The sequence below is a fragment of the Toxorhynchites rutilus genome, chromosome 3 (genome assembly GCF_029784135.1).
Source record: "Toxorhynchites rutilus septentrionalis strain SRP chromosome 3, ASM2978413v1, whole genome shotgun sequence".
Lineage (NCBI taxonomy): Eukaryota > Metazoa > Arthropoda > Insecta > Diptera > Culicidae > Toxorhynchites > Toxorhynchites rutilus.
The window spans coordinates 94,459,843-94,472,914 of record NC_073746.1 but is presented as its reverse complement, the minus strand read 5'-3'; the positions used below and the strand labels follow the sequence as shown (position 1 = coordinate 94,472,914).

Genomic DNA, 13,072 nt, shown 5'->3' with positions numbered 1-13,072 from the left:
TTACGGCTTTTGAGTGGATGAAATTAGTGAGGGAAACAAACTATTACCGGGATCTCGAGGAATCGCAAGATGTGTGTATGCACTTGTACGTTGGACAGGCAAATTTGTACATGTCATCACTCACTCTTCGGCTGCCGGCGATGCTGCGAATTAATAGAGTGGCGCTGATTAGTGAAATTTCATTCACACTGGTACCCGATATCTTTCATTGTAAATGTAATTCGGGAATGGTTTTGGTCTATTTATATTGTAATCATATTTACGGTCTTCAAAAAAAAAAGAAGGTAGACTGGAGGATTGTTTTCGTTAGTGAGACGTCCAGAGTAACTTATTTTCACCGGATTTTGAATTCCAATAAATTGAAAACAAACATCTATTCTGCCGAGTAAAATTGTAAAACAATGAAGTGCAGAACAAATATATTTTTGATACTGGTGTAGCGTTTTCTAGGATACCGTGTAACAAGAAACAATAGAAAAATAATTATGAAGTAGGATATGTGTCGTTGGACTAGCCCAGGAATGGAAAGCACATTAACTATTGGGATTGAAATATGCTTAAAACAGTTAAACGAAGTAGAAAATATTATTAACATTTTTTTTCGATTTTGAAGTCATTCACGAAATATCACAGAGTACTTTTATCATCAGATGTGTGAATATTACTCTTCCCTTTTGACGTAGGATTACATCTTCCGGGAACTCATTGAGTCATTGAGTCATTTTTAGCAAAATTTACGAGATTTTGGCTCCAATCGATTCGGACACTCTCTAGCAATCTATTATTTTGACGGCGTATTTTGTTCAAAGATATCAAATATCAACATGCAACAAATGTTGAAACGTAATCCTACGTCAACTATTAAGATAAGTCTCGGACACAACCATCTATATATATGTATAAATGGATTTCTGTCTGTCTGTCTGTCTGATGGATGAAACCAAATTTGGCGTGTGGAGGTTTTAGGGTGCAATAAATGTTTTTACGGTGGTTAGATACTCCTCCCCCCTCTCTTAGGTGGGGCTGCCATGAAACACAAATTTCTGCATAACTCGAGAATTAATCAAGCAAATGGGGGGGGGGGTGGTAATGTTTCTATGATGGTACGACACTCCTCCCTCCTCTGGAAGGGAGTAGGGTCCCATAAAAATATTACAAATATTTCAACCAAAAATATTCCAACCAAACATGACAATTGAAAATTTTCAAAAAACTCTGAAAGAAAAAGGAAAAATCGGAAAAATTAATTCCCATATGTTCTACAATTACATAGTGACAAGTGCTGTTAGTCCATTGATCTTCGCTCGAAAGTGGAAATGGATTGTAATGCGATAAAACGCACTCCTATATCATCTTCTATCTATTTAATAAAAACGGATCACATTTGGGTTGATAAGAGCAAAACTCGAGAAAGGAACTGTCCGATTTAAAGCTGTCTTTATTCTACCGTATTTTCTGTATAAAACATTTATTCCATGTAACAGAGAAACATGTTATTTGCAAGTGGTTGAAAAATCTTGAACAAGAATTGTTTCTGAAAATAATCTGATATTATAATGATGAGTTTTGGTAGAAATACTAGGAATTTTATAGTAAAAGGTAAATTCAACCGGGTCGATTAGAAGATCAATCAATGAACAGTTCTGCGATTGGACCCATGAACTTGCTCATAGTAAGAAAACGTGAATGTTTGAAGGTATTGATAACAAAAAACAAATTTTGGGCGGGACGAAGTTTGCCGGGTCAGCTAGTAATAAAATAAAAACTATATGGCTTTGTTTTCGGATGTTTCACAAAGTGGTAGTCACTTTCTAGTCGAATTCCTGACTATTTCCTTTTTCACAACAAATATCTTTGGGAGCTGGGATCGACACAAACATTGTGCGAGCGCTGTAGATTCGGCTTAATGCTGAATGGCAAGGGCAGTAAGAACGCGAAGTCTGCGCGTGAACCCCTCTTTATACTGGAATGCATCGCGCATCCCTGTAGTCCAAACAGATTGCGTTTCGGGTAGGATTACATACCAAAACAACTATGAGCTTCCCAAGCTTCAAGTTCGCAACGCTTGCAGCGGCCATCCCATACCGTACCCGTGGCCTCAGTCTAGCGTCCTGCTGGCCGAGTGGTCCCATATTTGCTTATGTGGTGACATTCCGAATCGCCCGCGTTTACGATGCAGAACGGCAGTGATTAAGTTACAATCGGTTGACCGCTGTCTCCTGGCTGGCCACGATTTGTGAAACTCACACGGTAGTCGTTTGGCTAGCCTATAAAAAAATAAATAAAGCTCTCTCAAATGTGTATGTTTAGATTACTCGAATGTAAACCAAACACCCGTAAGTCTAAACCGTTGGCGAGTTGCGCTTGCAGACGACATTCGTGCCCGTGCATGATCGATGTTTTGTCAGCATCTCTCTGGCAAATCACCCGGGCGGGGGATGGGACATCATCAACGCCATAAACCCTCATCAGCAGCACATTAAAACGACATTAATTATCGTACGGTGGCATCACGCTATTTTACAATTTTCGTGTGTGCGCGCGTCTGTTCTTGCTTACATCAGTAAGCGGTTGGATTGGTTTCGAGTGTCCAACATCGCCAAGTCAAAACAACACACAGGAAATGGCCATCGCGCGATGGCCGGAGTAGGTGACAGTTGTGTGGTATGACGATCCACTTATCGCATGTGTGTAATCACGCAATTAAAATAGTCCCCGAGAGCGATTGTTGCCGCCAGCGGTCACGTTGGTGCGCCTCGGTACTACGGACTACTATTTCGGTTTTCACCTCTAATAAAAAGTGCACTGAGTGGCATGCGACTCCGCTGTTTTGCTGAATGGCAAAAAAAGAGGCCGGCCAAGTTGAAAATTTTCTCACACTCGCCGAACTCGCCGAGCTAGTCAATATTTTGCACCAAAATATATATATGAATAAGGCGGACATTTGTTTTGGACACAAATTTGTAGGGTGCTGCAATTCGATGCAATAGAATGTGGAACAATTGTGTGGTTGTGGAACTACTTTTGGATTCAGTGAGAAAGTTATGGTATTCTTGTTTTCTGTAAAAATAGTACCATTTTGAATGCGAACATTGGAGTGAAGTTAGGTGAATTCATGCTCAACACGTTGAGCCCAACGTCGGTCCCTAGGGTCCCGAATCAAACCATTCTCATAACTTGAAACGTTCTGCAACAGTTGAGTTGATCAAAATCCACATCTTGAATTGCTACTGGTTCTGATTGTCCAGCCACGGTCATATTTTTTTTAAATTAAGCGTCTTTTTTTGGGTATTATTCTATACTTTTTGTCCTTAATGTGAAAAATATCATTTAGGAACCGCCAAAACCATTCTTTGTTGGTAGGATTTGATGAAGCATGCTCACTGGAATATCCACAAGCAAACGATAAGCTTTCGCTGCACTTTTTTTTGTCTTTGTCTTTTTTTTAATTTGTAATGCCGTTTTCAGCTGTCAAAGCGTCGTTTATGCCTCCATCGAATGTAACACACTGCGTTCGACGGCTGTCGTAGAATGGCATCGACAACAAGTTTTGACATTTTAATTGTCACCCGTTGTCTGTTTTAATGTGCGCTAATGTTTTCTCATGTTTTCTCTCTCGTAAAATGTAAAAATAAAAATTTCGATTTCTTCGTTTTTAAAGGTCGGGGTTCCCCCTAAATCGCAAATGTATCCCTTCTTCTTATCTTTCCTCCTTATTTATGCTTGATTAATAGGATTGATTGATTTTTTTATATAGGAGGGCTCAAACTACAAAGTTCATTCGTTTCTAGCCTTGAAAAAGACCAATCAATCTATGGAGAGTTCTGGACTCGAACCCACGATCGTTGACATTTTCTAATTTACGCAAACATGTGTGTACGATAAACGTAATATTACGTCAAAACCCTATGAATCCAATCAGAAAGTTGAAAAATTAATACTGTTCAGATATCAATACGTTCGCAATAGCTGAACAGCTGAAGCATCTCACCAATGTAGAGCAGAACAATCATTTCGATATTTCGTAATTTATGCGCATCCCGTGGTTCGTTCAAATTTGTCGGATAGAATAAAAATTGTGATTCACGAGAAAAAAACACATTGCGGACGATTACGAAATACATATTAACGAGCCTATTTGAATGGGCGTAGTCAAATTCACACATCCTGTGGTCAAATAATCTCAGTTTGACTCTTCAATAGGGAATGTTCTGCATAACATTTCTGTAAGACTCCATACATGTAGACGTATAATTTTGCCATTTTGGCCAGGTTGTTGATGTGGTTCATTTCCTTCTCAATTACGTCTACTCCGTCACCGTTATATCACTACTAGCTGACCCGGAAAACTACGTCCCGCCCAAAATTTGTTTTTTGTTATCAATACCTTCAAACATTCACGTTTTCTTACTAAGCGCAAGTTCATGAGTCCAATCGCAGAACTGTTCATTGATTGATGTTCTTGAATACTATTTTTACCGTTGAATTTACCTTTTACTAAACAAATCTTAGTACTTCAATCTTCTACCAAAACTCATCATTATAATATCAGATTAATTTCAGACACAATTCTCGTTCAAGATTTTTCAACAACTTGCAAATAACATATTTCTCCGTTACATGGAATAAATGTTTGATACAGAAAATATGAAAGAATAAAGACAGACCCTTCCCCTCTTCTCCCCTTAGAGAGGAGGAGGAGTGTATATTCGCCATAGAAACGTTTCGTGCCACCTAATATCTTCACATGCCAAATTTGGCTCCATTTGCTTGATTAGTTTTCGAGTTATGCAGAAACTTGTTTTTCATTTGTATGACAGCCTACCCTAAGAGAGGGGGGAGGAGTTTCGAAGCACCATAGAAACATTTATTGCATCCTAAAACCTCCACAACTAAATTTTGTTTCGTTTGCTTGATTAGTTCTCGAATTATGCAGAAATTTGTGTTTCATTTGTATGGCAAAAAAATTATATTTCTTGAGAACATCTCCGCGACACTTGGTTACATAATACTTCCATGTTAATCTGTACCAGAGGGGTTAAAAATCTTACTCATCTGTAATTTTTCTTCCAAAAATCTGTACCAAAGATCTGTACCATCGAAAATATTCGTTATAGAAAAAAATTCATTTTATAGCATAAAAAATACTCATTTATTTACTACAAATATCACATTTACATTTCATTCGTCATTCGTGCGTTTGGTTTGGTGGCTCATACATAGTTTTTCAGAATCTAGATTGCATACTACCATTTATTAAAAAATTAGAGCTGCCGCACCTCGCGATACTGCGGCGTAAAAGTAATCATGTACCTTAATGTAACTTTGTTCAAATGTAAAAAAATACACCCGCCGGAAAAATCTGTACCAATCTGTACTTTTTGACGAAAATTTGTACGTTTACAAGTAAAAATAACACGGGTAAAATGCGATAATACGAGAAAATAGAATGTGATTCATTGAACATCTGCGGTGCTTTTCCAACCTCGAATTCTCTGTAAAGCTATACAAGAAGGAAGGTGTTTGTGCCTTTGTACTTTGTTTTTTGACATAGGATTATGTCCTTGATTTCTATATAGGGGGGTAACTCTACGAAACATGTAACGATTCATTAAGAGTTTTCGAACACATATTACTCAACATTGTTATTGCGGGTTCCCGGAATAAATCGCCACAGAAAACGACTGCAACAGAAACCACCGCTTATAAAATGTGTAGTAGGCTATAAATATTGTGGCGCGGTATTGTATTTCAAAACAAGAATTAACCGGGCAAACGTATCGCCCCAGGCAAACGTAACGCCCCGGGCAGACGTATACCGTCCGACGCTCGCTAGAGCTCGGTCGGACATTGCTAAAGGATCGTATCCTATGTTTCAAACTAACCGGGCAATCAGTGGATCCCAGGTTTGCGTGCGAGACACCGCCGCTTCCGACGGCGGGTCGGCGGTGGACTCGGATTGCGTCATCTTGGCGGCATGGGCCGCCTCGATTCCTTATCCTCGCCAAATGGGGACTTCGTCCCCATTACATTGTCCTCAGAATAAATTTCGAAAAACGAGAACAAGAGAATAAATTTATAATAGAAATGTGAGGCACATGATGTTTTTCCCGCGCCAAATATTTCTAGCCTACTACACTTTTTCTAAGCGGTTGTTTCTGTTGCAGTTGTTTACTGTGGCGATTTATTCCGGTCACCGTTATTGCGACATATGTTGTGTTGTATACCATTAGACAGGAAATCCAGCTTTTTTTACTTGAACACTAATAGAAAACATATTTAAAAAAAACTAAACAATTTGACGATTAAAGTGGGTATGTTTTTTCGATTGCACTATCCACTCGCTTTCCTCCTTGACGCAACAAACAAACTTTTTGCCAACATTCGGGCGTTAGTTCACAATGTTAATCGATGCATATTATTAACTATTCTCCATTTGCCGATAATAGGTATTTGTCAGTTGTTGCATTGTATGTTGTCCAATCAATTCATGCTCAATTCACGTTATTATCGTGTAGGTCCTGCTACTAACAATTTATGCAATGTTGGTCTAGGATATCATGATATAGAGCATGTTGTTTGGTAATGTAAAAATGCAAATAAAGAATGTAACTGGCTGCTGATTGAGAGGTTCGAAAGGGTATACTCACGCATATAAGATTGATTGCTTGAGTAGTCGCGATCTTAAAATATGTAAATCTTCCTCAGAACTTTGTGTAAAAAAATGATAAATGATGACTCCTTGTCTTTTTCTGCATAATAGAATAAACAAAAAAGTGGTATTTTTGTGTACATTTTTGAACAGAATTTGGTTCCGAATTCTACCACGTTATCTCATCTAACCCGTTTAAAGGATACAAGTGCATACAGGAAACAGTTTTTAGGACTTTCATTTGATGTAATATGGGCTCATACCCATCAACTTTTTTTTGTAATAGTATTGATTTGTCCGGAGAAATCTATATATATAAATGGATTTCTGTCTGTCTGTCTGATCGACATGAAAATTTATATGTAGGGGTTTTAGGGGCTGGGGAAGGTTTTCATGATAGTTCTAGACCCCTCCCCCTCTCTAAGGAGGGGCTGCCATACAAATGAAACACAAATTTCTACATTACTCGAGAATTATTCAAGCAAACGCAACCAAATTTGGCATGTGGAGGTTTTAGGGTGCAATAAGTGTTTTTACGGTAGTTAGATACTCCTCCCCCTTTCTTCGGGTGTGGCTGCCATACGAATGAAATAGAAATTTCTGTATTACTCGAGAATTAATCAAGTAAATGAAACCAAATTAGGCATTAGAGGTTTTAGGGTTCAATAAATGTTTCTATGGTGGTTAGACACTCCACCCCACCTCTCTAAGGGGGGGCTGCCATACAAATGAAACACAAATTTCTGCATTACTCGAGAATTAATCAAACAAACAAAATTAATTTTGGCATGTGGAGGTTTCAGGATGCAATAAATGTTTCTAGGATTTCAGGATGCAATAAATGTTTCTATGGTGGTTTGACACTCCTCCCCCTCTCTTAGGGTGGGCTGTCATACAAATGAAAAACAAATTTCTGCATAACTCGAAAACTAATCAAGCAAATGGAGCCAAATTTGGCATGTGAAGATTTTAGGGGTCACGAAACGTTTCTATGGTGAATGGACATTTCTCCCCCTTTCTAAGAGGAGAAGAGGGGAGGGGTCTGTCTTTATTCTTTCATATTTTCTGTATCAAACAATTATTCCATGTAACGGAGAAATCTGTTATTTGCAAGTGGTTGAAAAATCTTGAACGAGAATTGTGTCTGAAAATAATCTTATATTAGAATGATGAGTTTTGGTAGAAGTAGTAGGATTTTTTTTAGTAAAAGGTGAATTCAACGGGGTCGATTAGAAGATCAATCAATGAACAGTTCTGCGATTGGACTCATGAACTTGCGCTTAGTAAGAAAACGTGAATGTTTGAAGATATTGATAACAAAAACAAATTTTGGGCGGGACGAAGTTTGCCGGGTCAGCTAGTTGTTACAATAAATTTTATTCAAAATAAAATTTATTCAAAATTATCTCCATGATAATTTATATCAATGGTAAGAGCGTGTTATTTCTCATTCAAGGATTATGTTACCTGAAGTTAAAGTCGAATCGTTACCTAGTTTCCACGGCCTTATGAAGGGTTAATATTCGGCTCAATTGTAGCAGTGGTTGTAGGTAAAGCTCTAGAGTGATTGACCCTTTGCGGTCGGAATTAATGTCCCTTGAAAGAGATTCTCTTAGCTGTCCACGTTATCTATTATTCCCAGTATACATTCGTGAGAAAGTTCATTGAAATTCGTTTAGAAGAAATGTAAACCATTGCATCGTTGAATAAAGTATATAGTATGATTCCTTGCTGTGGTGGCTGAGAGCAGACAAACGACCGCAAAGAGTTAAGTTAGACTGAAGTAACTCATAGTAAACTTTTCCGTACTGAAACCATCAGTTCAATAACATAACTTCTTGTCAAGAAGTTCGCCCATTACGATTCGTTGCCAGATAAACCCTTCCAATTTTGCCATTGGAACATGAACATAGTTACAAGATGGTCCAATGTGATATAACGGATCCCTCTAACCTTTTTTGCACTCAGAATATGTTATAAATTGTAACGAATATCGAGGGTCTTGATCTGTTATCTTATTTACTCTGAATACAATTAACGGAATTTTTCCCAAAATAATCACAGCATATTATTTTTTATAATACAGGGTCTTTCAGATTGAACACTCATGCAAAAAAAACGAATAGCTCCTTATAATTTTTTTTTCGCTTCGTCGATGATAACCCTGCATTCCTCACTTCGGGACGATAATTTTCAGCTCGGTCAGTCTGATCGGATGGTTTTCAGTGTCAAGATGAACATTTTACAAGAACGTGTATTTTTTGTGAAATCGTATTACTCGAGCAACCGAAGCCTTAATGAAACTTTGTCCTCTTATGGTAAGAATTTCAACATTTTTCGTCGTCGACTACTTCCTCTGGAGGTACGTGAAGGACCGTTGCTATGTTAAAAAGCCACAATTAGGAATAACTTAAAAAAGAAATAACTCTGATTTTCAACAGCATCGAAGTCGTAATGTTTGAGTTGTGCATGAAGAATTTTGTTCACCGTTTATAACGCGTTATAAAAAAATGGGTTGTTACATCGAAAATATCCTGAAATAAGTTTTATTTTCGTTTCATTACGATTACGAAATGTATGCTCTAATAATTAAAATTACGTAGTAAACTTAACGGCCGAGTATTAAAAGCACGCCCAGTATATGTTATTAGCTAGCAGCCTGAAAGCTGTTGGTCCTTGAACGTGGATGAATCAGCGAGAATGCTTTTAGTATACTTTTTAACAATGCGCAGTTATCAATAAAGTTTGACATATTTCAGCAAGTCATTACAATGCCATCAATGTCTACACAGTGAATAGTTCATCCTTTTTTCTCTAGCCGTATGTCCCAGTCCCTTCGAATCATGGCTGCCTCCAAATGTCCCCATTTACTTTTTGTCGTAGTTTGCATTTTGGATCGGCATGGGAAAGTATATTTTTTGTGCCAACAAAATAATTAAACGATGGCAAATTTGATGGCAACAAAAATATGCTGATTTGAAGCAGAACGCAAAAAGGGACAAACAGACTGGGAAAAAAATAATGTCCCGTTAGGGAAGTCACGTGGCAACTCCTTTCGACGAAATTCTCGAAAGGGATCAAGTTCAACGATTATCATGCTCCAGTTAATACATTCGGAGCAGTTGTGCAATTCGGATCATTTTCTTGGGTTATTTTTCCCTTCGCTTTTCAAAGGTGTCTAATTTAAATAAGTGATTGGTGAGGTGTACATAAAATTGTTGCCATTCTCAAGTTGATTCAGTATTTTGTTTCTCAATTCTAGGTTTGTACAGTGTCAAACGCTTATTTGGCCCACTTCTACTCTTTTCCCCCCTTCAAGTGTGACAAATATTGAGTTCTAAATGTCACGGTCGCTTGGATAAGATCTCCCGGTATCGACTGACCAAACGCGGGGTTCAATTTTCAATCAATTCACGAAACTTGCTTTGCACTTTGTTCTCCGCTGCCAGTCTGTCTGGTTTCGAATTGCCACCATCACGGGTTTATATTTTTCTGTCCCCGTTGAAAGGGAAAGTAAAACAAGCCATAAACGTAATTGGGCTACATTTTTCAAACCGTTCGAAGCCGAAAACATGACAAACGCTCGAGCGCCGACCTTCGAGTAATTAGGAAGAAAGTGTGAAATTTCAATAAAATTAATGGGGTTTGTTTTTTCGAGCGACCTTCAGCCCTGAGAGTACTCCGTTCACTTGTGGATGGCCACAAGTGGTACCGAGAACTTTTGGCTTTATCATATTTTCCCCGTTGGCTGGTAATAAATCATGCACCAGTTCTGACGCCACCGTGTGTCATTATTCATATACAATAATTTAGTTCAACCTTGGTTGTTCGTGAGCTGGTTTTGACTTATTCCTTATAAGAATGAGTAATGACGAAATTTGACTCCAGTATTGCGCACCGGTAACGAACAATATATATATATATATATATATATATATATTTCGATGAAATTTCCTCGCCATTTAATATGTGCTCTGTGTATTTCTTTTAACTAAAACCTTTGTCTTCTGTTCTACTCTTCCAGGAATTATAACTCCGCGTCAGTATCAAGCCTAAGCTCGGGAACATCGGCTGATAGCTGTCTGCCACCGAGTGGTTCAACGCTGCACTATCCCACGGCTTCGCATTCCGCAACTTCGTACCCACTTTTGAACAATAATTATCGTTCGTTCGGTGGTTCCACAGCCCATAACGGATTGAGTTTGCCATATCACGCAGGCTCGGGTCACAGTTCCTCCTCGGGAACTGGTGGAGCTTCACGGCTGAACGGAGGCGCTACTTCAACGATTACATCGGGCGGTAGCAGTAGTGCCGGTACCACAGGCAGTTCACTAGATGAAATTTGTTCGTCCAGTGCAATCAACAGCGGAGGTATCGGTCTGAGTGGTAGTAGTGGAGGCGCATTGACAGCTGGACTGGGTCCGTCAGAGCTTGGAATGTCTCACTGGCTGACCGACGGTACAGTCAAGTCGGAAATTCGCAGTCCCGGACTGGACGCAGCCATCTCCGCCGGTAATCTGCCGGTAGGTTCAACCCATCTCGATACCTCACTGTTTTGTGCCAATCCCAACAACCTGGATGCACTACAGAGCACTGCTAATTCGTACGAGAAGTCCGAATACTACCCTTACGCGTACAACATGCAACAGTACGCTCCCTTCACATACTCATCGTACGGCTCGCCGTATCAGACGAGAACTTCGTCGAAAATTCCGTCTCCAAATACATATCTTCCGTCCAGCTATGCGGCAGCGGCTGCCAACAACAACTCAGCACAAATCTACTCATCCTATGGCTACAACAACTTCGCACAGTTCGGCACCAGTCAGCAGGACTACTACAACTACAACGATCCAACATACTCTCCGTACTACCAAACCACAACCTACCCACCGTACGTCAGTTCGCCAGGATCGAGCGGGAGTCAGAGTTTCCACGTACCGGCTGGTCTGACGGCGGAAAGCCCTTCCGAGGCGCATTCTGCGGCAACGCCTACGATGCTAGCGCACTCCCACTCGCCCCAATCCCCGCTATCCATTTCACCCACAATTCAGGCAGGTTCCGCAGCTGCTGTGGCAGCGGCGGCAGCGGCAGCAGCCGCAGCAAAAACAACACCCACCGGGAAGCCAGGACGAGCACGAGGGCGTCGACACGCACATCCCAGTCCCACAAGGAGTTCAACATGCGAATCTGGTGTCACGGAGAAAGCTCCCGAACGGATTTTTGTGTGGGATCTAGACGAAACCATAATAATTTTCCACTCGCTACTGACGGGGACCTATGCCGCAAAATATAACAAGGTAAGCGACTCGCATCCCATCTTGCGTTCATCGACCTTGACCGAATTTGGCCATATTTCAGAGTCGAGACCACCACATGCAGCTAGGGTACCGGATGGAGGAGCTTATTTTCAACATGGCGGATTCGTACTTCTTTTTCAATGACCTGGAGGAGTGCGACCAAGTGCATATCGACGATGTGTCCTCGGACGACAACGGGCAGGATCTGAGTAATTACAATTTCCCTGCAGATGGCTTCCACACCGGAACTGGACAAGGTAAATATAAATACACGAGACCCTCTTTATTTTCCATTTTACCAACAAAAAAAAACTAGAGGCGGGTATATCTGTGATATAACTGCAAAGTTGACGTAGGGCTACCGTTGGTTTAGTAATCATTTGTTTTTTGAAGTTGCATCTGAATGAACTCTCAGTGAATGAGTATTTTGAAAGATTTCTGAAAAAGTCCACGTAAGTGCAACCAAGTAAAGAACTTCTTTCGTGCATACAGTGATGGAGGCAAGAAAATCCTTCCCCATTTGGAATCAAAGTGTTCCAATATAATTTTTTTACGTAGGACTACGTCTTATATTAAGGGTGCCACATCAGAAAACAGGTCACGTTTTTGGGAAATAAAGTTAACGTTAAAAACTATTTTTGCTGCGAACGGATTTTAGCGATTTGCATACCAATCAAATCCGAAATTTTCTAAGGTATGTTTGATATGCTTTACATTACAATCCCATAGTCTGGTTTAAAATTAATGAAAATTGGAAGCATTCCCATTTCCCCATACATTTGTTCTGTCCATTTGTGTGTTTTCCCGAACAAAGCTGTCTATAACGGGCAACTTATGCAGCCGCTAGAATAGAAATAGGACAGCGAAAAGAGAATATTTGCGAAGTAAACTCCACCCTTGCACAGTGAGTAAGCTGTCGCTAGCGTATAAGTATTGCATCTCCTCTGAGGAAAATTCTCATTATCTTGTCATCTTCTCATTATTTGCGAATACGTCGAAATTTCATAAATAATTCTTTAGTAAAAAGTTCCGGGGACTCTAAAAAGGTTTAATGGCTTGCGTGGTTTTGTAGAATCATTTAATACACAATACACTAATTGGTCATATGTCGTATGCACGC

At 39.7% G+C, this 13,072-nt stretch overlaps 1 protein-coding gene across 3 annotated transcripts in view; it reads left to right on the top strand.

Annotated features, from left to right (window-relative positions):
• LOC129777342 (developmental protein eyes absent) overlaps window positions 1–13,072 on the top strand; it is a 97,497-nt gene that overhangs the window by 74,560 nt on the left and 9,865 nt on the right. For all 3 annotated transcript variants that reach the window (XM_055783568.1, XM_055783569.1, XM_055783567.1), the window contains 2 exons: window positions 10,677–11,952; window positions 12,014–12,209. In XM_055783568.1, the coding sequence (XP_055639543.1) occupies window positions 10,677–11,952; window positions 12,014–12,209 (1,472 nt within the window). The remainder of the gene's footprint in view (window positions 1–10,676; window positions 11,953–12,013; window positions 12,210–13,072) is intronic.